Source organism: Pelobates fuscus, chromosome 12 (genome assembly GCF_036172605.1).
Source record: "Pelobates fuscus isolate aPelFus1 chromosome 12, aPelFus1.pri, whole genome shotgun sequence".
Lineage (NCBI taxonomy): Eukaryota > Metazoa > Chordata > Amphibia > Anura > Pelobatidae > Pelobates > Pelobates fuscus.
The window spans coordinates 135,915,965-135,936,914 of record NC_086328.1 but is presented as its reverse complement, the minus strand read 5'-3'; the positions used below and the strand labels follow the sequence as shown (position 1 = coordinate 135,936,914).

At 40.9% G+C, this 20,950-nt stretch overlaps 1 protein-coding gene across 1 annotated transcript in view; it reads right to left on the bottom strand.

The window, feature by feature from the left end:
- Window positions 1-20,950, bottom strand: part of SYT12 (synaptotagmin 12) — a 77,822-nt gene that overhangs the window by 22,287 nt on the left and 34,585 nt on the right. Inside the window, exons 3-4 of the mRNA XM_063437390.1 lie at window positions 7,019-7,212; window positions 2,105-2,470 (exon numbers count right to left, since the gene is read on the bottom strand). Of these exons, the coding sequence (XP_063293460.1) occupies window positions 2,105-2,470; window positions 7,019-7,212 (560 nt within the window). The remainder of the gene's footprint in view (window positions 1-2,104; window positions 2,471-7,018; window positions 7,213-20,950) is intronic.

Below are 20,950 nucleotides of genomic sequence, written 5' to 3'. Positions count from 1 at the left end.
CTCAGGCCTTCCACTCTAGCAAATGTACGCCAAGCGCAAAGCCATTGCAAATGAAGGCTAGCAGGCTAAATGTTTACCTCCCTGAAGGCCTCAGTAAAGCTGATTTCTCACAACCATACCATGACCAGATATAAGAGGCATTACAAGACCGAAGGCCTGACCCCTCTATAACCATAAATTGCCATAACGCATCCTATCCATGATAGAGAAACCTAGTTATTAAAACCTAAAAATGAGTGGACCACAGTAATGAGACCTGTTAACTCTCAATTGTACTATGTTTGATTGTAATTTTCTTTTTTCTTGACGTGTTTCATGTGCCATGTTACCACTACGTGAACACTCGCATAAAATAAAGAATTAAAAAAAAAAAAAAAAAGATTCCTGTCATCATTCATGTAATGTTCCCTCCCTCTCTCTTGTTTTGACACTTTTCAGAAATCCAAAGCACCGGAACTTCAGTAATTCAGACCAATGTCATTCGGTTCGGCACTTTCGAACTACCAAACTTAGGCACTTCGGAACATCACCACTTCAGACATTCATAAACATCCGAATGTTCGAATTTCACGAAATTCGTCCGAAAGTACATTCGGAACGAAACGAATTGCACATGTCTAGTATTCCGTTGGCAGAGCTCCACCATCTCTGCCAATATCTGGTTCAGACCACGTTCAGAGTGCCCTCGTTGTTCTAGTAGTCAGTCAATGACTCAGCATTGGATCTGAATTGCCGAAGGGACTGGGAAGGGAAATTGGTCTGTACCTGATATTGTTACAGGCCAATACGCTCCCTCAACCAATTGAATCCAGGCTCGCCTGTTGGGTAATCCAGCTCTAATTTAGAAAGGTAGGCACACTAATTGAATAACATAAAAATATCTCAACAAAAAGCAAATTCTTAGATAGGGTGCTCACTCAAGGTTCCTATATCCCAATGGACCAAACAATATGTATTTTCTCTTGGTTTGTTTATTCAGCTAAATGGGATTCGGAATTTATATACTCTATATATGTATGTATGGGATTGATGTATTTAGACTTCCTGTTTATTGATATCCTTGATGACCATAGCTATTTGATCATGGTTGGGTGGATTCCAATCAATGTGGGTGGCCACCCATTTCACACAGCTGCTTTGATTGACATTTTGTTTTCAGGGTATTTAAAGGAGTTTTGTATACTTTTCATAACATGCTCCCTTGATAAAGGCTATTTTGCCAAAACGTTGGGAGCAATTCTGATCATCTCCCTCTTCTCACTATTTCTGTTGTCGTTTTTTATGGTATGTATTTTCGAGTAGGTAGGTTTCCTTTAATGTATCATTGTGGACTCTATACCATGAATAGCATTGCTGTAATTGTGATTCTATGTGCATGAATATATGTGAGTTGTGTATACTATGTTTTGTTGCATGGATTGTTACATTGTTATTATTGTCAATGCTTCTAATACCATTTTGGGATACCTGGCATATTGGACCTAATTAATAAAGTGTTTTTTTCCTTTTACCGGATGTGCTCCTCATTTGGTATTACGGGTAATCCAGCTCTGCAAGGGGACTGCGTCTAAAGACAAAGGTAACATCACCACTGCACTACACAATAACTTCAATTATAGAAATTACATTTTATTCAACCATCAGCAAGGTGGATCTGTTAACTTTTCAACCAGTTAAGGTCTCCGCAAAGCATTTAAAGATTCTTCTTTTTGGAGATTTGACATCCTGGTTTCCCCTCAACCATATCAGATTCAGGGGTCACCACCTTATCATTATTTCTTTAATAAATGTACATTGTTATGTAATGTGAAATGACCGTTTTCATATTTGGCTTGACGTTGGCTTTGACGTCCATTTAAGTCCCTAAATTGAGAACATGCTGCGTGAATATTAAGGTGGGTTTAATATAACGATTTCACATGACTTTTGGATCCTTGCTCTTATTTATTATGTAATACGATCATTATGCACCTGGAAATATGACAATTTAAGAAAATATACTCATCAAAATGATACCAATCCTCAGATAGTTTGTTTAAAACGTGTTAAAGTACCACATTCAACTTACTGGATGTAAAATTAAGAAACGTGAAGAAGGACTTACCCTTGAAATCCCAACAATTTGTTCATCTGGGAGCAGACTGATATGCACGAAGCAAGATTCGTAGTTACCCTCTTCTCTTTTGTCCAGGAGATCTTTCCCTTGTAATAAAGAAACGTGCAGGATGTTGGAACTGATGTCATATTCCATAGTCACTTCAATCTGTCCTACTGTGAAATCTTGGCCAAAATTATTGCCAATCGATGAGATAGAACTGAGAGAATCGGTAGAGACAGATTTCCTTAACATTCCATAGGGAGTCATTTCCAGATCTCTGTTAATCAATTCAATGGGTCCAAATTCACTGATACTCTCATAATTGTCATTGAGGTTTGTCATGCTATTTCTAGAACTGACGACTGTGGTTTTCTGTAAGGAGAAGGAAATGAGCAACAATTTAAATCTGCCCAACAACATTGTATATATGTCTAATTCGTCCTTTCCAATTAACATTGTACCGATGTTGTCAACTGTATTTACTATTGAAGTGTATTCTCAGTTTTGAATCTGTTAAAGGCTCAGTCCAATCATCATGGCCACGTCTTCTTCTAGAAGTGATCATGGCGGTAGGAGTCTGGATGTGCAGTGTTTTAGCTTGAAACACTACATACCCAGGGTTATTTGCAGTTTCCCCCCGGGACATGACTTTAGCAGCTGGGAACTCTGTTCTGGACTGCCTAAGGTGAAGTTTGTGTCTGCCCACCTGCCCCCCCTCCCTCCTTCATTGCTCCCATCCACTAAATTTCCGCTCACCTCCTTACTCCTTTCCCCCTCCCCCATAGCTTCATCAGATCAGAGCTCACACGTGCTCAGTTAAATAGTCCAATGAAAGGCTTCTCTATGAGTAACCTTTGATTGGACCTCCATGGGGCTCCTGTGATTTCCCAAGGGGGTGTACTGAGCAGTTCCAGGAGCTTCTCCCCACGCTGGATTAACGTAAGTAAGTCTTATTTTTAAGAAAAATTGCAGTGATTGTTAGGATGGGGGACCCTAGGAATAATGCCCAGTGGGACATTGTTCGGACAACAACAAAAAAGTGTTAGAGCAATTCATTAGAGTCATTCATTAGAATTCACATAAAACTGCAACCACTAATACTAAGTGCTAAATCTAAGCACTCCATTAAAGATGGCATTCTAATGAACGGAGCCGTAATGCCTGTGTTCTAATAAATGCTACATTGACAATCCATTTGCACTGTAATGACACACAGCATTTCAAAGCTCAACATTTCTGCAGGTAATCAATCTAATTAGTTGGATACAAAATACAGGCATACCTTACTGGCAATCCGTTTAATCCGATATAATTAGTGATGTCCCGAACGGTTCGCTGGCGAATAGTTCCTGGCGAACATCGCATGTTCGCGTTCGCCATGGATGGCGAACATATGCGATGTTCGGTCCGCCCCCTATTCGTCATCATTGAGTAAACTTTGACCCTGTACCTCACAGTCAGCAGACAGATTCCAGCCAATCAGCAGCAGACCCTCCCTCCCAGACCCTCCCACCTCCTAGACAGCATACAATTTAGATTAATTCTGAAGCTGCATTCTTTTTTTTTTTTTATTCTTTTTTTTTTGTGTGTTTATTATACATTATCCTCCATAGCCAGTAACCTGTGTTTATTATACATTATCCTCCCATAGCCAGTAACCTGTGATTATTATACATTATCCCCCATAGCCAGTAATCTGTGTTTATTATACATTATCCTCCCATAGCCAGTAACCTGTGTTTATTATACATTATCCTCCCCATAGCCAGTAACCTGTGTTTATTATACATTATCCCTCCCATAGCCAGTAACCTGTATTTATTATACATTATCCCTCCCATAGCCAGTAACCTGTGTTTATTATACATTATCCCCCCACAACCAGTAACCTGTGTTTATTATACATTATCCCCCCCCACAACCAGTAACCTGTGTTTATTATACATTATCCCTCCCATAGCCAGTAACCTGTGTTTATTATATATTATCCCCCCATAGCCAGTAACCTGTGTTTATTATACATTATCCCCCCATAGCCAGTAACCTGTGTTTATTATACATTATCCTCCCCATAGCCAGTAACCTGTGTTCATTATACATTATCCTCCCATAGCCAGTAACCTGTGTTTATTATACATTATCCTCCCATATCCAGTAACCTGTATTTATTATACATTATCCCTCCCATAGCCAGTAACCTGTGTTTATTATACATTATCCTCCATAGCCAGTAACCTGTGTTTATTATACATTATCCCCGCATAGCCAGTAACCTGTGTTTATTATACATTATCCTCCATAGCCAGTAACCTGTGTTTATTATACATTATCCCCCCCCCATATCCAGTAACCTGTGTTTATTATACATTATCCTCCCATAGCCAGTAACCTGTGTTTATTATACATTATCCTCCCATAGCCAGTAACCTGTGTTTATTATACATTATCCCTCCCATAGCCAGTAACCTGTGTTTATTATACATTATCCCCCCATAGCCAGTAATCTGTGTTTATTATACATTATCCTCCCATAGCCAGTAACCTGTGTTTATTATACATTATCCTCCCCATAGCCAGTAACCTGTGTTTATTATACATTATCCCCCATAGCCAGTAACCTGTGTTTATTATACATTATCCTCCCATAGCCAGTAACCTGTGTTTATTATACATTATCCTCCCCATAGCCAGTAATCTGTGTTTATTATACATTATCCTCCCATAGCCAGTAACCTGTGTTTATTATGCATTATCCCCCCATAGCCAGTAACCTGTGTTTATTATGCATTATCCCCCCATAGCCAGTAACCTGTGCTTATTAGACATTATCCTCCCATAGCCAGTAACCTGTGTTTATTAAACATTATCCCCCATAGCCAGTAACCTGTGTTTATTATACATTATCCCCCCATAGCCAGTAACCTGTGTTTATTATACATTATCCCCCATAGTCATTTATCGTTGGACCTAGGCAGCATGATGTCTTAGGCCGGCCCAGAGAGTGAGTGAATGAGTGAGTGAATAATATAATATATATGTTCAGAAACATATTAGTAATATATGTAAATCGGGTTCATGCAAAGAGGGTGAAAATGTATTAAAGAAAAATACACTTATTGCATCAAATTTACAAAGCCAAACTTTTAAAAGCTTTCCTCATTTCTTTCTCGGGATGAGGAATATATCGGTTGTAGACTGAGGATTTCCATCTGCCCAATCTTTTAATAATATGCACTGGAGTGTCAGTGTTGAAGGAGACCGAAGCTGCCCCTATTCTAAATGAAAGACCCGAGACATGGATACAACCCAATCTTAGGAGTAGTGTTCTGATGTAGAAGATGAATTTAGCGTAGTTAGAGGGATTCAGTGAGAGTAGTGGTGAAATGTGTGTGGCATGACTGAGTGTGGGTAAGAGTCAAGTATTTTAACTGGGCACTAGTTCTAGGTGGGATAAAGTGGTATAGTGGATGGATGAGTAGTTTGGTTCGTTTTAGAGGTTTGTAGAGAAAGTATATAGTGATTATGATTTTTAGCGATATCCAATATTTTTAAGGTGGTCTCAAACAAACATAAAATGCTATATAAAATTTGTGGGAATATCGAATAGTCGTGTACAGTAAACCCGAGAGGGCTCAGAATATCGAACCATCGATCGGTATCCAACCTTGTGCAAATAGGGAGTTTGCGGTTGTGCAAATGGACTGTTAGCGGTTGTTTGCGGTGCGTTAAACGGGGAGTTTGGTCTGTCACTGTGAAGTGGGTGTAACCCTTACACTACCTGATCGATACAACATCATACCTGATGTTTTAAAGCACGTTATTCCAAACAATTTAGGAATGTTAGGTGATTTATGCCCTTTATGGATTAAAGCCAGACTCTGCATCAACTATGTAATTTTCCATGGGAGTTTTGCGATGGATCCCCCTCCGGCATGCCACAGTCCAGGTGTTAGTCCCCTTGAAACAACTTTTCCATCACTATTGTGGCCAGAAAGAGTCCCTGTGGGTTTTAAAATTCGCCTGGCTATTGAAGTCTATGGCAGTTCGCCCGGTTCACCCATTCGCGAACATTTGCGGAAGTTCGCGTTTGCTGTTTGCGAACGTAAAATTATATGTTCGCGACATCACTAGATATAATATATCTATGTATGGTAGGACTTGCCGTTGCTATATAGTGCACTTTCACGTAATGCCTTAGTAAATGCATCCACATATTTTTTTTACATTTTCTTTCGATCATGATCTATGCGATGCTTCGTATGGCTTCTCACAAAGCTGGGGAAACGTTCTCATTGATTAACATTCCTATTGACAACCAGTAAAGCCATCACTCTAATGAACCACTGAACCATATATAAAGCTCTCTTTGCACAAAATATGTGCTTAGCTTTTTAGTTAGCGTAAGATATAGCAATGCTAGATTTTATGTGCAGGTGGGTATTTAACATTATTTTCGAGATAACCAGATTGAAAATAAACTATATTGAAAATAATACAATTGAGTAATAACATATGTGCATATGAAGGTGACACAATTCCCTTATGATAAGGTGTCTTAAAAAAAAACAAAAACCACTGTACAGTTTAACATTCATTTCAATGCAGCGTTGTAATACACATGGCGGTATTTAGCAGTGTCTTCTGTTCTAAAAAGTGATGGTATAATTTAAAAAGGGGGTCACTAATGTGGAATGTGCCTTTTGCTTCCACCAGTTTCTCTAGTGACTGCTCCCTGTTTAGTACTTTAGACCACATTTTAGAACAGAACACTTTGACAAATCTCCCCCATTGTCATGACGTCCAAACGTCTTCTCATCCACATGAATAGGACAACTGATCAGCCTAGTAAATAGATGTAGATTAATGATAATTGGATATCTAAATCCTGACTTTTAGACTAGTTCGTCAACCATATCTTACCTTTTTGTTAACGTTGGGGTGAGATGTTCCATATTTGCGCTTGAGATATCGATAGTCGTAGTTAGGAAAAGGAGAAGGTGATGGGTAAGTTCCTGATTTATAGAGTTTCCATAGGTATAGCCCAGCTACTCCAAGTAGTGTTAATGCACCAGCAATATAGATTCCAATTTCCCATTCTGGAGGACTTTTAATGACTGTAATAAAATGGACATGCAACTATTAAGGACCACATTGGGCATAAATTGGGAAATAGACATGGTAAGGATGTGTATAAAACAAGCCAAGGTCAGAAAACAGTAAATCCAATACACAGTATAAACACACTCTTGGGTAACAATAACCACGACAGGGCAAAGAAACAAGGACAGCCAAGAAATATATATACCCTGTGCTGGGTTGTGATTGGTTAAAGAGGGCTGGGATGTCACAAGTGTTTACACGCCATTAAAAAGTGCCACAAAGACTGACAATATAGAAGGAGATGAATGGAAGGATTCCATGATATAACCAATGTCAGAATGAGACACCAGGAAGCTAGAGAGTAGTGGGGAACGTCTTGTGTGCATCGGAACACAGAAAGGTTCCATGACAGAATGGCGCAGTGAAGGACAGTTATTGTAACAGCATGTTTCCCACTTTATGTTCCTGAACTCCCAAATGTTCCCCACCCTTTTCCTTGCCACTCACTAGAATCCTTCCGAGCCTCTTCCCCTCTTTTGTTTTAATCTTGCCATTTCTCTGTTTTGTTTGTATGCCCATCTCTCCGAGTTTTGTATATGATTATCCATTTCCTTCTATTTTATTTGTTAATCTCTCCCACATTGTCTCCCTATCCTTGTGATTCCCTTCCTACTACCTGCAGCTATTTCTATAGCGTGGCCCAGCTCTCTGTACTGTAGCCTGTGTGTTCTTGCCTGAGCCTCATCAGTGCAATTCTATGTGGGATATACAGGCAGTGGTGGATCAGCCGCATCAGCTGCACCCGGGCCCACTGGCATGGACTTAGGGTCATCCAATGGCAGGGACCCGCTCGGGCACCATGGCCCTTTAAGAGCGTGACCGGGCACTTGTGATATTGGCCAGCTGGAGAAAGTAACACCCAAACCCTTCCTCAGAGCTTAGATAGAGAGCTCCAAGCAGGAGGGAGAGATGGAGGATGCGACGGTACCACAGGCAGCAGTGGGGGGAGGAGCAACCAGAGAGCTGCTCCATATCTTACACTCCCAGCAGCCCCAGCCAACAGCAGGGCCCCAAGCAAGCCACCCTCCTGAACAATATAGGTATTGTAACGGATCCCCTATACTCCAACTGAGTATATCCGTTAGTAATCTCCCGAATCCCAAGTGCTGCAGGGATTACAGCTCTCCTGTTTCCAGCAGAGTAGTGATTAGAGCTATTTAATTACCCAAACATGAGCCTAGACTTCATGAAGGGATAAAAAGAATGTGTTTAATGGGAGCCACACACATCCTTTTATGTAACTCCCCATGCAAGGGGTTTCCTTAAACATATTCCAGGGCATTCCCTTCTGGACCTGAGAGGGAACTAGTTACAAGCAAACATTCCACACACTCCATCCCCTGTGCCTGAGAGATAATTACCTGAGCACACAAACATATAATTAAATTATCTCTTGGGTACAATATAACAAAACCCCCAAAAGACATGAAAAACCCACAAAAGTTTCCTGATAGCCCTGATCTGGGTGACCAACATATCCAAAAATCACCCAGATCGGTTCAGGGGTTCGGGATTTTAATGGAAGTCAATTATTTGAACAACCATGCACACGGACCTCTGCCCAAAACAGTTCCAGGAAATCAGGAATAACGGTCGGTCTCTTTCGGGAGCACAAAAGTACATAAAACACTGAACTGAATCCTTAAGTTACTTGTGTAGCCTGTTCCCCTTGTTCGTGGGAACGCTTCCACCGAACAGTGCCTTTCTAAGTGGGGTAGAACCGAACGCAGGAGTTGATGGAAGTCCAGCGGAGTTTGGGAGTTTCTGTGTCTGATTTTAGTTCCATGAGATTTATGCCTAAACATCGCTGCCTGCATTCATGGGAACAAGATGGCCACCACCTTGTGGTCGTTCATACGAAGTGCAGCCACCCAGAAGAATATTTGGAACACTGCGGTGGAAATTGCTACAAGGTATCAATTGGGCTTAACAAGCACCCGGTGGTCTCTGGTTCTTGCAGCTGTTCGGTTCCTGAACTATATAAGCCAAATTGCACAAACCAACCTATTTTCAGTGTATTTTGCATGGCCCATAATCTTGGGGCAGGAGGCTGGCTAGCGGGCTAGCAGGCTCCTCCAGGAGCCTGTGACGAGGTTCAGTTCATCACATTTATGTTAACAGGAGGGTGGCTGCAAATATTAAACCTGTGTATGTGTTTATGTGTTTGTCAAGGTGTGTGTATCTATGTGTCAGTGTGTGCATCTGTGTATATGTGTGTGCATCTGTGTCTGTGTATATGTGTGTGTCACAGTATGTGTATCTGTGTGTCAGGGAGTGTATATGTGTGTCAGGGTGTGCATCTGTGTGTCAGGGTGTGCATCTGTGTGTATGTCTGTCAGTTTGTGTACCTGTGTGTCAGGATGTTTGCACGTGTCAGTGTGTGCATGTGTTGGTGAGTTTCTATGTGTGTGTATGTGTCAGTGTGTAGATGAATTTGCGTGTATGTGTCAGTGTGTTTATATGGGTGTATCTGTGTGTTAATGTGTATATATTTCTGTGTAAGTATGTATGTATGTGGCAGTGTATGTGTGTATATGCATACATCCAAGCAATCAAACATCAACACACCATGCAAACACACTTCTGCAATCGAACACAAATATTACATCCAAACACACCCCTGCATTCAAACTCCAAAATTATATACACACACTCAAACACCAGCATTACAAGCAAATGTACATTCGCATTTAAAAGTCAAAGTTACATCTAAACAGACCTCTGCAATCAAGCACAAACATTACTTACAAACACCCCTCTGTATTAAAACACTAAAACTATATGCAATTACCCCTGCAATCAAACACCAACACTGCACACAAAAGCACACCTGCATTTAAAAGCCAACACTACATTCAAACACACCCCTGCGTTCAAAAGCAAACACTACACACAAATACACCACTGCATTCTAATGGCAATAGTACATACAGATACATACCTACATGCGCACCTATACTCTACACAAAAACATGCTTACATTCAAACGCACAAACACTGCTCACAAATACAACCCTGCAAGGATGGGCAAATGGTAGATCCCCAGCTGGCATAGCATCATTGGAATTTTACGACAGATGGAGTTCTACCTTTTGGTGACTTTTGCACTAGAGGGGGGCCCAGAAAACTTTCTTGCACTAGGACCCTATCTACATTACTTCCACCACTGGCTAGTCTGCGGCTATGCCCCACTCACACCCCTAAAATTAAAGTGTCCTTTTCCGTCCATATGAAATGTTGGTAAGTATGTTGAGTAGGAGGGTGCGGGATGTAGGGGGAACAGGAAGATGCTTGTTACATTTGGGTGTAATACCATAAGCAACAAACTGCTGACACCTTTCTATCGTGGCCAGCATTAACCTTTTCAGCAATTTGAGCTACAGTAGCTCTTCTGTATGATCAGACCAGACAGGCTAGTCTTCACTTCCCACATACATCAATGAGACTTGGGCACCCTTGACCCTAAAACCGGCTAGTCTTCACTTCCCACATACATCAATGAGACTTGGGCGCCCTTGACCCTAAAACCGGCTAGTCTTCACTTCCCACATACATCAATGAGACTTGGGCGCCCATGACCCTAAAACCGGCTAGTCTTCACTGCCCACATACATCAATGAGACTTGGGTGCCCATGACCCTTGGGTTCACCAGTTGTCCTTTCTTGCACCATTTTTGGTAGGTATTACCTACTGAATACCAGGATTAGCCCACAAGATATGCTGTTTTGGAGATGATCTGACCCAGTGGTCTAGCCATCACAATAATGAACATAGAGCAGAAGGAAACATAGGCTCCATATCTAAAGCTTGGCCATTTTATATAAAAACGTGTAGCTAATGACAAGACTGCACACCCATCTCTCATGGGACTTTGTGGTCAGCACCACAGATAGAAGTAAATGATAACGGATCAGTTAAGGAGATCCTTGATTTTTCCAACTGGACCTTGACCCATGATCATCATGGCCCACCACCATTTGTTGGAACAGTCTTGGATTCCTGTGTAAGGAAAAATGAATCACTAAGGCCTCTCCCAACATATATATGTTATATAATATAATCCCAACATACAGCCATGGAAGTATTAAAAAATAAAACAAAATGTTTGTTTTATTCTACCATTTTAAAGCAAGGGTTTGGCAAATTCCATGTATCATTCCTGTCAAGTCATCAGTCGTGAAGCAGTTAATAAAGTCGTAGAATGGATAGAAAATATAGTAAAATAACTTTATTCTGGCATCCAAAATCTAAAACATATTTTCATAACAGAAATCGAGATGTTGCGATGAATTGCAGTTTCTATGATAACCAGACAGATTCTCACCATCTAGATGCTATCTAATCTATTTCTAGCATTGGATCAAGGTCTGTCAATATTAATGATTAAAGGGAATTCGATTTACAGAGCATAACAATAATGAGCTATATAATTTATGAGCAACACGACAAGCAAATGTCTCGCTCAAGTAAAAAAAAAACAACACAAAACATATCTGAGCGCTATATACCAAGCTGTGAATTCTTCACATCTGTTAAAATGAGGAGGTTCACACCTAGTGTCCTTGGACTGGGAACACATAATGAAATAGTGAAGAATCTGGCGGTAAGAAATGTATATTTCAAAGAAAACCACTGAAGTGTACAATTACAAGTATCAGTGTGATTGTACAGTAAACACTGATTAACCATAACATTTAAACCACCTGCCTAATATTGTGTAGGTCCCCCTCCTGCTGCTAAAACAGTTCTTGTGCATCGAGGCATTGACTCCACAAGACCTCTGAACGTGTCCTGTGGTATCTGGCACCAAGACATTAGCAGCAGTTTTGCCAGTTGCAAAGTGGAATCTCCATGGATTGGATTTGTTGTTCCAGGACGTTCTACAGATGGTTAATCCGATTACGATCTTAGGAATTTGGAAGCCAAAGCAAAGCCTTGGACTCTTTTTCATGTTCCTCAAACCGTCCCTGAACATTTTTTGCAGTGTGGCAGAGTGCCTTATCCTTCTGAAAGAGGCGTCTGCTATCTGGGAACACCATTGCCATGCAATAATCTTTAGGGAGGTGGTATGTGTCAAAGTTACTTCCATATAAATGCCAGGACCCAAGATTTTCCAGCACAACATTGCCCAGAGCAAAACACTGCCTCCACCAGCCGACATCTTCCTATAGTGCATCCTGCTGCCATCTCTTTCCCTAGTGAACAATATACACGCACCCAGCCATACACCTGATCTAAAAGAAAACATGATTCATCAGACCAAGCAACCTTCTTCCATTGCTTCATGGTTTAATTCTGATGCTCACATCCCTATTCAAGGCTGTTTTAGCAGTGTTTTAGCAGTGGACCCATACGCTGTAAGCTGCAATGTATTGTGTGTTCTGACACCTTTCTATCATGGCCAGAATTCCATTTTCCCACAATTTGAGCTGCAGTAGTTCTTCTGTGTCATCTGACCAGATGGGCTAGTCTTTGCTTGCCAAGCACATCAAGGAACCTTGGACATCCATAACCCTGATGCAAGTTCACCAGTTGTCATTCCTTGCACCACCTTTGGTAGGTACTAACCACTGCATACAGGGAGCAACCCATAAGAATTACTGTTTTGGAGATGCTCTGACCCAGTCATATAATCATCACTATTTGGCCCTTGTCAGAGTCACTCAGATCTTTTTGCTTGTCCATTTTTCCACGCTTCCAACTTGCTGCCTTATATAGCCCACCCCTTTGACAGGTGTCATTGTAACAATATAATCAATGTGATTTACTTCACCTGTCAGTGGTTTTAGTGTTGTGGTGGATCAGTGTATATACACTTGCACTATGATAAAATGCTTAGGTGATTTTACAAGTCATTTCATACTTACACCAATAAGTCCCTTTAAAGTACAGTTTTGAAACACAAAAATAAACCAAAATAATGTTTGCATCTTTTTCAAGCAACTTGGCTCATATATTTAAACATTATGCAAAATGAATCAGTCTAAATACTTAATTGTTTCATGTCTCCCATATTGCTAAACAGATTGCTAACCATATTGTTATTGGATGACTCCTTTCCTGTCTAATAACATCTTGTTACTCCAGTCTTTACAATGTCTTGTACATTTTATTAAACTCTCCTCCTGCCTCCATTATCAGAGTTTCTTTTATCTTTACTCCAACACACAGTCTTCCTGACTTGCTCTAAGATTTCTTCCTATGTATATTCCATTCAACAGTCAAGGTTCTCTCCAACATTTTTATTTTATTATTATCATTATTGCCATTTATATAGCACCAACAGATTCCAAAGCGCTTTACAGTATTATGAGAGGGGGGATTTAGCAATAAATAGGCCAATTACAAGAAAACTTACAGGGTTGAAGAGGACCCTGCTCAAATGATAGGAGATTGGGTATAGAACACATTAGGACAGGAAATGGCAATCAAATAAGGTGGGAGTGAAGCAGAGCTGGAGGAGAGAGTAGAGTGCTGCCCTTTAGGAGAGAGCAAGAGACAGGTATGTAAGGTAGAGGTTAGTCTGGAGGCCATAAGCTTTCCTAAAGAGATGGGTTTTAAGGCACTTCCTAAACAATTGAAGACTAGGGAAGAGTCGTGAGTTGGCCGTACAGGTGCGAGCAGCGGACAGGAGTAAGTCACGGGCAGAGTGGAGAGACCGAGAATGGGCATACCTATGGATCTGTGAAGAGATATGAGGGGCTAGAATTGTTCAATGCTTTATAGGTATGGGTTAGCACTTTGAATTGACTCCTATAGGATACAGGGAGCCAATGTAAGGACTGACAGAGGGGTGAGGTGTGAGAGGACTGACTAGGGAGTAAAATCAGTCTGGAGGCAGCATTCATTACAGACTGTAGCAGGGTAATATGACTTTTGGGAAGACCAATCAGGAGAGGGTTACAATAATCCATGTGGGACATTACTAACTAGAGCATGGACAAGCTCCTTGGTAGCATCTTGCGTAAGAAAGGGGCGGATGCGGGCTATGTTTTTAAGATGGAATCTACAGAATTTGGCAACAGACTGGATGTGAGGCTCAAAGGTGAGACCAGAATCAAATATAACGCCAAGACAGCACACTTGCTGAACTTATGTGGATACCACTAATTTGAAGGGAGAGCGAAAGAGGAGGGTCAGTATTAGGAGGAAAGACAAGGAGCTTGGTTTTAGAGAGATTGAGATTCAGAAAGCGGAAGGACATCCAGTCAGAGATGGAAGAAAGGCAAGCAGTGACACGTTGCAGGACGGCAGGACGGCAGGAGAGAGGTCCGGGGAGGAGATATATATATATCTGGGTGTCATCAGTGTACAGGTGGTAGTGGAATCCAAAAGAGGTAATCAGTTTGCCAAGAGAGGCAGTATAAAGAGAAAATAGAAGGGGGCCAAGGACAGAGCCTTGGGGGACTCCAACCGAGACAGGACGAGGGGAGGAGGTTTCATTAGAAAAGGAGACGCTGAATGAGCGTTGGAAGAGATAAGAGGAAAACATGAGAGGACAGAGTCACAGAGACTGTGATTGAAGAGTTTGAAGAAGGAGAGCATGATCAGCGGTGTCAAAGGCAGCAGAGAGGTCAAGAAGAATTAGTATGGAGTAATGACCTTTGGATTTAACTGCGTTTAGGTTGTTAGTAACTTTGATAAGAGCAGTCTCAGTAGAGTCGAGAGGGCGGAAGCCAGATTGAAGAGGGTCAAGGAGAGAGTTGGAATTGAGGAAGTGAGACATACGGGTAATGACAAGTCTTTCCAGAAGCTTTGAGGAGAAAGGGAGCAGGGATATGGGATAGAGGGGGAGGATGGATCAAGATAAGTACTACAGTGGCATGTTTCAGGTCAGCAGGGACAATGCCAGAAGAGAGAGAGCAGTTGAAGATGTGTATTAAGACAAGAGGAGAGAGATCTGATAAGGTGAGATGAGGTGAGACATCCCCCCAACATTTCCTAGTCTCACTCAACTGACGCTATTCCAGTCTATATCTTATAGATTGTCTTCCAGACTCACTCCATACTTTCCCTTGTCACTGTGAAAAATCTCATGCACTTTTGTCTTCAAGATGGCTTTCATGCTGGTCTTTTGGTGAAATTAAATGCTGTGATCTGATAAAGATCATGAATGAAGTGTCTGATCTCTGCTCCATTTATGATCCATCATATCCATCATAAATTCTAGCTCAGACAGAATCTTTAACACCCTGACTTCATCAGGTCCCTGTCCAGTGTTGTTTTTTAGATCTTGTTCCATCAATCTGTTCCCCATTCTCCATCTACCACATTCCATTAGTGTTTCAAGCAGACTGACTCCAAAGTCATATTCAGAATTACAATTTTCATTTTTTGATGCACGCACTTATATATACACTCTGATACATGCACGCACATACAAACATAAACACTCTGATGCACAGACACACAAAATGACACGCAGGCACACACACACACATTGACAGATACAGACACAATCACAATATTGTTACCTGTGTGTGCATGTCTGGCGTTATGTATGTGTATCTGAGACATATCTGTCTATCTCTCTGAGTTTGTGTATCTCTGTTGTTGGGAGCGTAAGTGTGTGTTTGAGCTGCTTGCAATGTGTTATGTGTATGGGGGTGCTGCTTGTGTTTTATGATGTGTGTGCTGTCTTTATGGCTATATTGACTATGTGTGTATGAGGGTTACTATCTGTGTTGGGTGCCTATGTCTGAGGGTGACTGTGACAGAGTAACTACAGCTTTGTGACTGTGACAGTGTAAATATGACAGGGTAACTGTGTGCAGGGTGAGTGTGACAGAGTAACTACAGCTTTGTGACTGTGACAGTGTAAGTATGACAGGGTTAACTGTGTGCAGGGTGAGTGTGACAGGGTGACTATGGCATTGTGACTGTGACAGTTTGAGTATGACAGGGTAACTGTGCACAGGGTGAGTGTGACAGAGTGACTATGGCATTGTGACTGTGACAGTGTGAGTATGACAGGGTAACTTTGTACAGGGTGAGTGTGACAGAGTGACTATGGCATTGTGACTGTGACAGTGTGAGTATGACAGGATGACTGTGTGTGGGGGTGAATATGGCAGGGCGACTGTGTGTGTTGGTAACAATGATTGGAAGGGTGAATTGGGGGATAGATTGTGTGTGAGGAGGCTGTATTTTCTGTCCAGTGTTCCCACACTTCATGCTCTTGGTGGCTCTACAAGCTCTCTCATAGAAAGCTATGAAAGCGTTGCACATGCCACTCATCATTCAAAGTCTCAATGATAAGTGAGCAGCTGGGAGTGTCTGAGTGATAGATATCTTCTAAAACATAACTCATAACCTTGTGTCCTGAGCACAGTGAGCATCTGCAAAGGATAAACATCTGTACTTTGTTCAGCACAGTTTTTTTTTTTGTAGGAAATCATGATGTAAAAACTTAAATTCCCACCATCTGACCCATGGTCCTTCCTGTTATTAAAACTGATGAAGAGATTTTCTTCTGCTGAGTTGAAACTATGTAATAAAGTCACTTTCACTGCTACAAAACACTGGTGCAATGATGGTTATAAGATTCTGTCCCAACGCTAGACGTAGTCTTCACCAAGCTAAAGAATAATCATCTAATGGATCATTTAATGGTTTTAATGAGCTACACAATACTATGTCTTCTTTCTATAAGGTCTGGCAACCAGGGCCAACCCGTCCATAGACCACTGTGGAGCCACGGGTCGAGGTGGCACTCTGACCGGGGCAGCATTTTGCTGCCTCTCTCATCATCTAACACAGGAGTTCCCAACCCGAGGCGGCAATGCAGCTGCACCGCACGTGTTGGGAACCTGTGTGAGGGTTCGTCAGGAGGCCCATGCTCTTAGGGCCACTCGATGGACATGCAATGAGGGGCCCAGTCCGCGCTGCAGCGCTTTAACAGCAGGACCGGGCACCTTCCATCCGCAGGGAGAGCTGGGAGGAAGTGACAGCCTCTCACTTCCTCCCAGCTCACTGACACAGCTGCGCGGTCACAGCCAGCAGAATGTAGGAAACCGAAGTGTGGCTTAATTTGTGTATCTGTGTGTGTTTATCAGTGTGTGTGTAGTTTGTATCTCTGTGTGTAGTGTGTATCTCTGTGTGTACTGTGTGTGTATCTGTGTAGTGTCTGTACCTGTGTGTGTAGTGTCTGTGTATCTGTGTGTGTGTATCTATGTGTGTTTTGTGTGTGTGTGGTGTCTATGAGTGCATTTGTGTAGTGTCTGTGGTAGTGTGTGTATCTGTGTAGTGTCTATGCATCTATGTGTGTGTATCTGTGTGTGAGTATCTGTGTGTGTAGTGTGTATCTCTGTGTGTAGTGAGTGTGTGTGTGTGTGTGTGTAGTGTCTGTGGTAGTGTGGGTATCTGTGTAGTGTCTGTGTATCTCCATGTGTGTATAGTGTGTAGTGTGTATTTGTATTTGTGTGTGTGTATGTTTATCTACGTGTGTATCTCTATGTGTAGTGTGTGTATCTCTGTGTATTCTGGATCTCTGTGTGTAGTGTGTGTGTGTGTATCTGTATCTGTGTAGTGTGTATCTGTGTGCGTGTGTGTGTAGTGAGTATCTGTGTGTGTGTGTGTGTCTGTATGTCTGTCTGTATCTGCATGCATATCAGAGTGTCTGTACATCTGTGTGTGTCTGTATGTGTCAGTATTTGATACACATACTGACACACATACAGCTGCACAGACACACTGATACACATACTGACTTGCATGCATCTGCACAGACACACTGATGCACATGTAGATATACAGATACAGACACTGACGCATACAGATGTAGAGATACACAGATACAAACATTGCCACACATTCAGATACAGACACACAGATACAAACACATGCAGATACAGACACACTGATACACGTACTGACACACATGCAAGTACACAGACACAGTGTATAGGCAAGTGTATTCACTGCAGTGCACAGACACACACTACATTCCCAGCGTACACACACACACACACACTTCATCCCCAGCACACAGACACATTTCATCCCCAGCACACAGACACATACACACTTCAACCCCAGCACACACACAGACACACATTTCATCCTCAGCACACACACAGACACACATTTCATCCTCAGCACACACACACACACACACACACACACACGTATACACAGTACCATTGCAGACACATATACGGGGGGCAGCATTTCATCGTTGAACCCAGGCAGCACAATGTCTTGGGCCACCCCTGCTGGCAACCCTACGAGGAATACACAATCTGATATTGTCTTTGCTCCTGATATAAACATTTGATCTCCCAAACCCGCGGAGGATATCCCTTCTCAATGCTTCTCCTTTCCCCCTCCCCCCCCCTCTCTTTATTCCTTTACTCTTCTTTCTTGTTGCTTAGCTTTTCTCTTCTTCTGTCTCTTCTTATCGGGTCGTATAACCCATTGGTTCTATTTTTAAATTCTGAAATTCTGCTTGTTTGTCCTGTAGACGGGTCAATGTTTGTACATTCCCGTGTATTATATACTACTTTCTACCTCCCTGTGTATTATATACTACTTTCTACCTTCCGTGTATTATATACTACTTTCTATCTCCTTGTGTATTATGTACTACTTTCTACCTCCATGTGTATTATATACTACTTTCTACCTCCCTATGTATTATATACTACTTTCTACCTTCCGTGTATTATATACTACTTTCTACCTCCCCATGTATTATATACTACTTTCTACCTTCCTGTGTATTATATACTACTTTCTACCTTCCGTGTATTATATACTACTTTCTACCTCCCTGTGTATTATATACTACTTTCTACCTTCCTGTGTATTATATACTACTTTCTACCTCCCTATGTATTATATACTACTTTCTACCTCCCTGTGTATTATATACTACTTTCTACCTCCCTATGTATTATATACTACTTTCTACCTCCCCGTGTATTATATACTACTTTCTACCTCCCCGTGTATTATATACTACTTTCTACCTCCCCATGTATTATATACTACTTTCTACCTCCCCGTGTATTATATACTGCTTTCTACCTCCCTATGTATTATATACTACTTTCTACCTCCCCGTGTATTATATACTGCTTTCTACCTCCCCGTGTATTATATACTGCTTTCTACCTCCCTATGTATTATATACTACTTTCTACTTCCTCGTGTATTATATACTACTTTCTACCTCCCTGTGTATTATATACTACTTTCTACCTCCCTGTGTATTATATACTACTTTCTATCTCCCTATGTATTATATACTACTTTCTACCTCCCTGTGAATTATATGCTACTTTCTACCTCCCTGTGTATTATATACTACTTTCTACCTCCCTATGTATTATATACTACTTTCTACCTCCCTGTGTATTATATACTACTTTCTACCTCCCTATGTATTATATGCTACTTTCTACCTCCCTGTGTATTATATACTACTTTCTACCTTCCTGTGTATTATATACTACTTTCTACCTCCCCGTGTATTATATACTGCTTTCTACCTCCCTATATATTATATACTACTTTCTACCTCCCCGTGTATTATATACTGCTTTCTACCTCCCTATGTATTATATACTACTTTCTACTTCCTTGTGTATTATATACTACTTTCTACCTCCCTGTGTATTATATACTACTTTCTATCTCCCTATGTATTATATACTACTTTCTATCTCCCTGTGTATTATATGCTACTTTCTATCTCCCTGTGTATTATATGCTACTTTCTACCTCCCTATGTATTATATACTACTTTCTACCTCCCTGTGTATTATACTACTTTCTACCTCCCTATGTATTATATACTACTTTCTACCTCCCTGTGTATTATATACTACTTTCTACCTCCCTGTGTATTATATACTACTTTCTACCTCCCTGTGTATTATATACTACTTTCTACCTCCATGTGTATTATATACTACTTTCTACCTCCCTGTGTATTATATACTACTTTCTACCTCCCCGTGTATTATATACTACTTTCTACCTCCCTGTGTATCATATACTACTTTCTACCTCCATGTGTATTATATACTACTTTCTATCTCCATGTGTATTATATACTACTTTCTACCTCCCTGTGTATTATATACTACTTTCTACCTCCCTGTGTATTATATACTACTTTCTACCTCCCTATGTATTATATACTACTTTCTACCTCCCTGTGTATCATATACTACTTTCTACCTCCATGTGTATTATATACTACTTTCTACCTCCATGTGTATTATATACTACTTTCTACCTCCCTGTGTATTATATACTACTTTCTACCTCCATGTGTATTATATACTACTTTCTACCTCCCCGTGTATTATATACTACTTTCTACCTCCATGTGTATTATATACTACTTTCTACCTCCCTGTGTATTATATACTACTTTCTACCTCCCTATGTATTATATACTACTTTCTACCTCCCTGTGTATCATATACTACTTTCTACCTCCCTGTGTATTATATGCTACTTTCTACCTCCATGTGTATTATATACTACTTTCTACCTCCCTGTGTATTATATACTACTTTCTACCTCCATGTGTATTATATACTACTTTCTACCTCCATGTGTATTATATACTACTTTCTACCTCCCTGTGTATTATATACTACTTTCTACCTCCCTGTGTATTATATACTACTTTCTACCTCCCTATGTATTATATACTACTTTCTACCTCCCTGTGTATT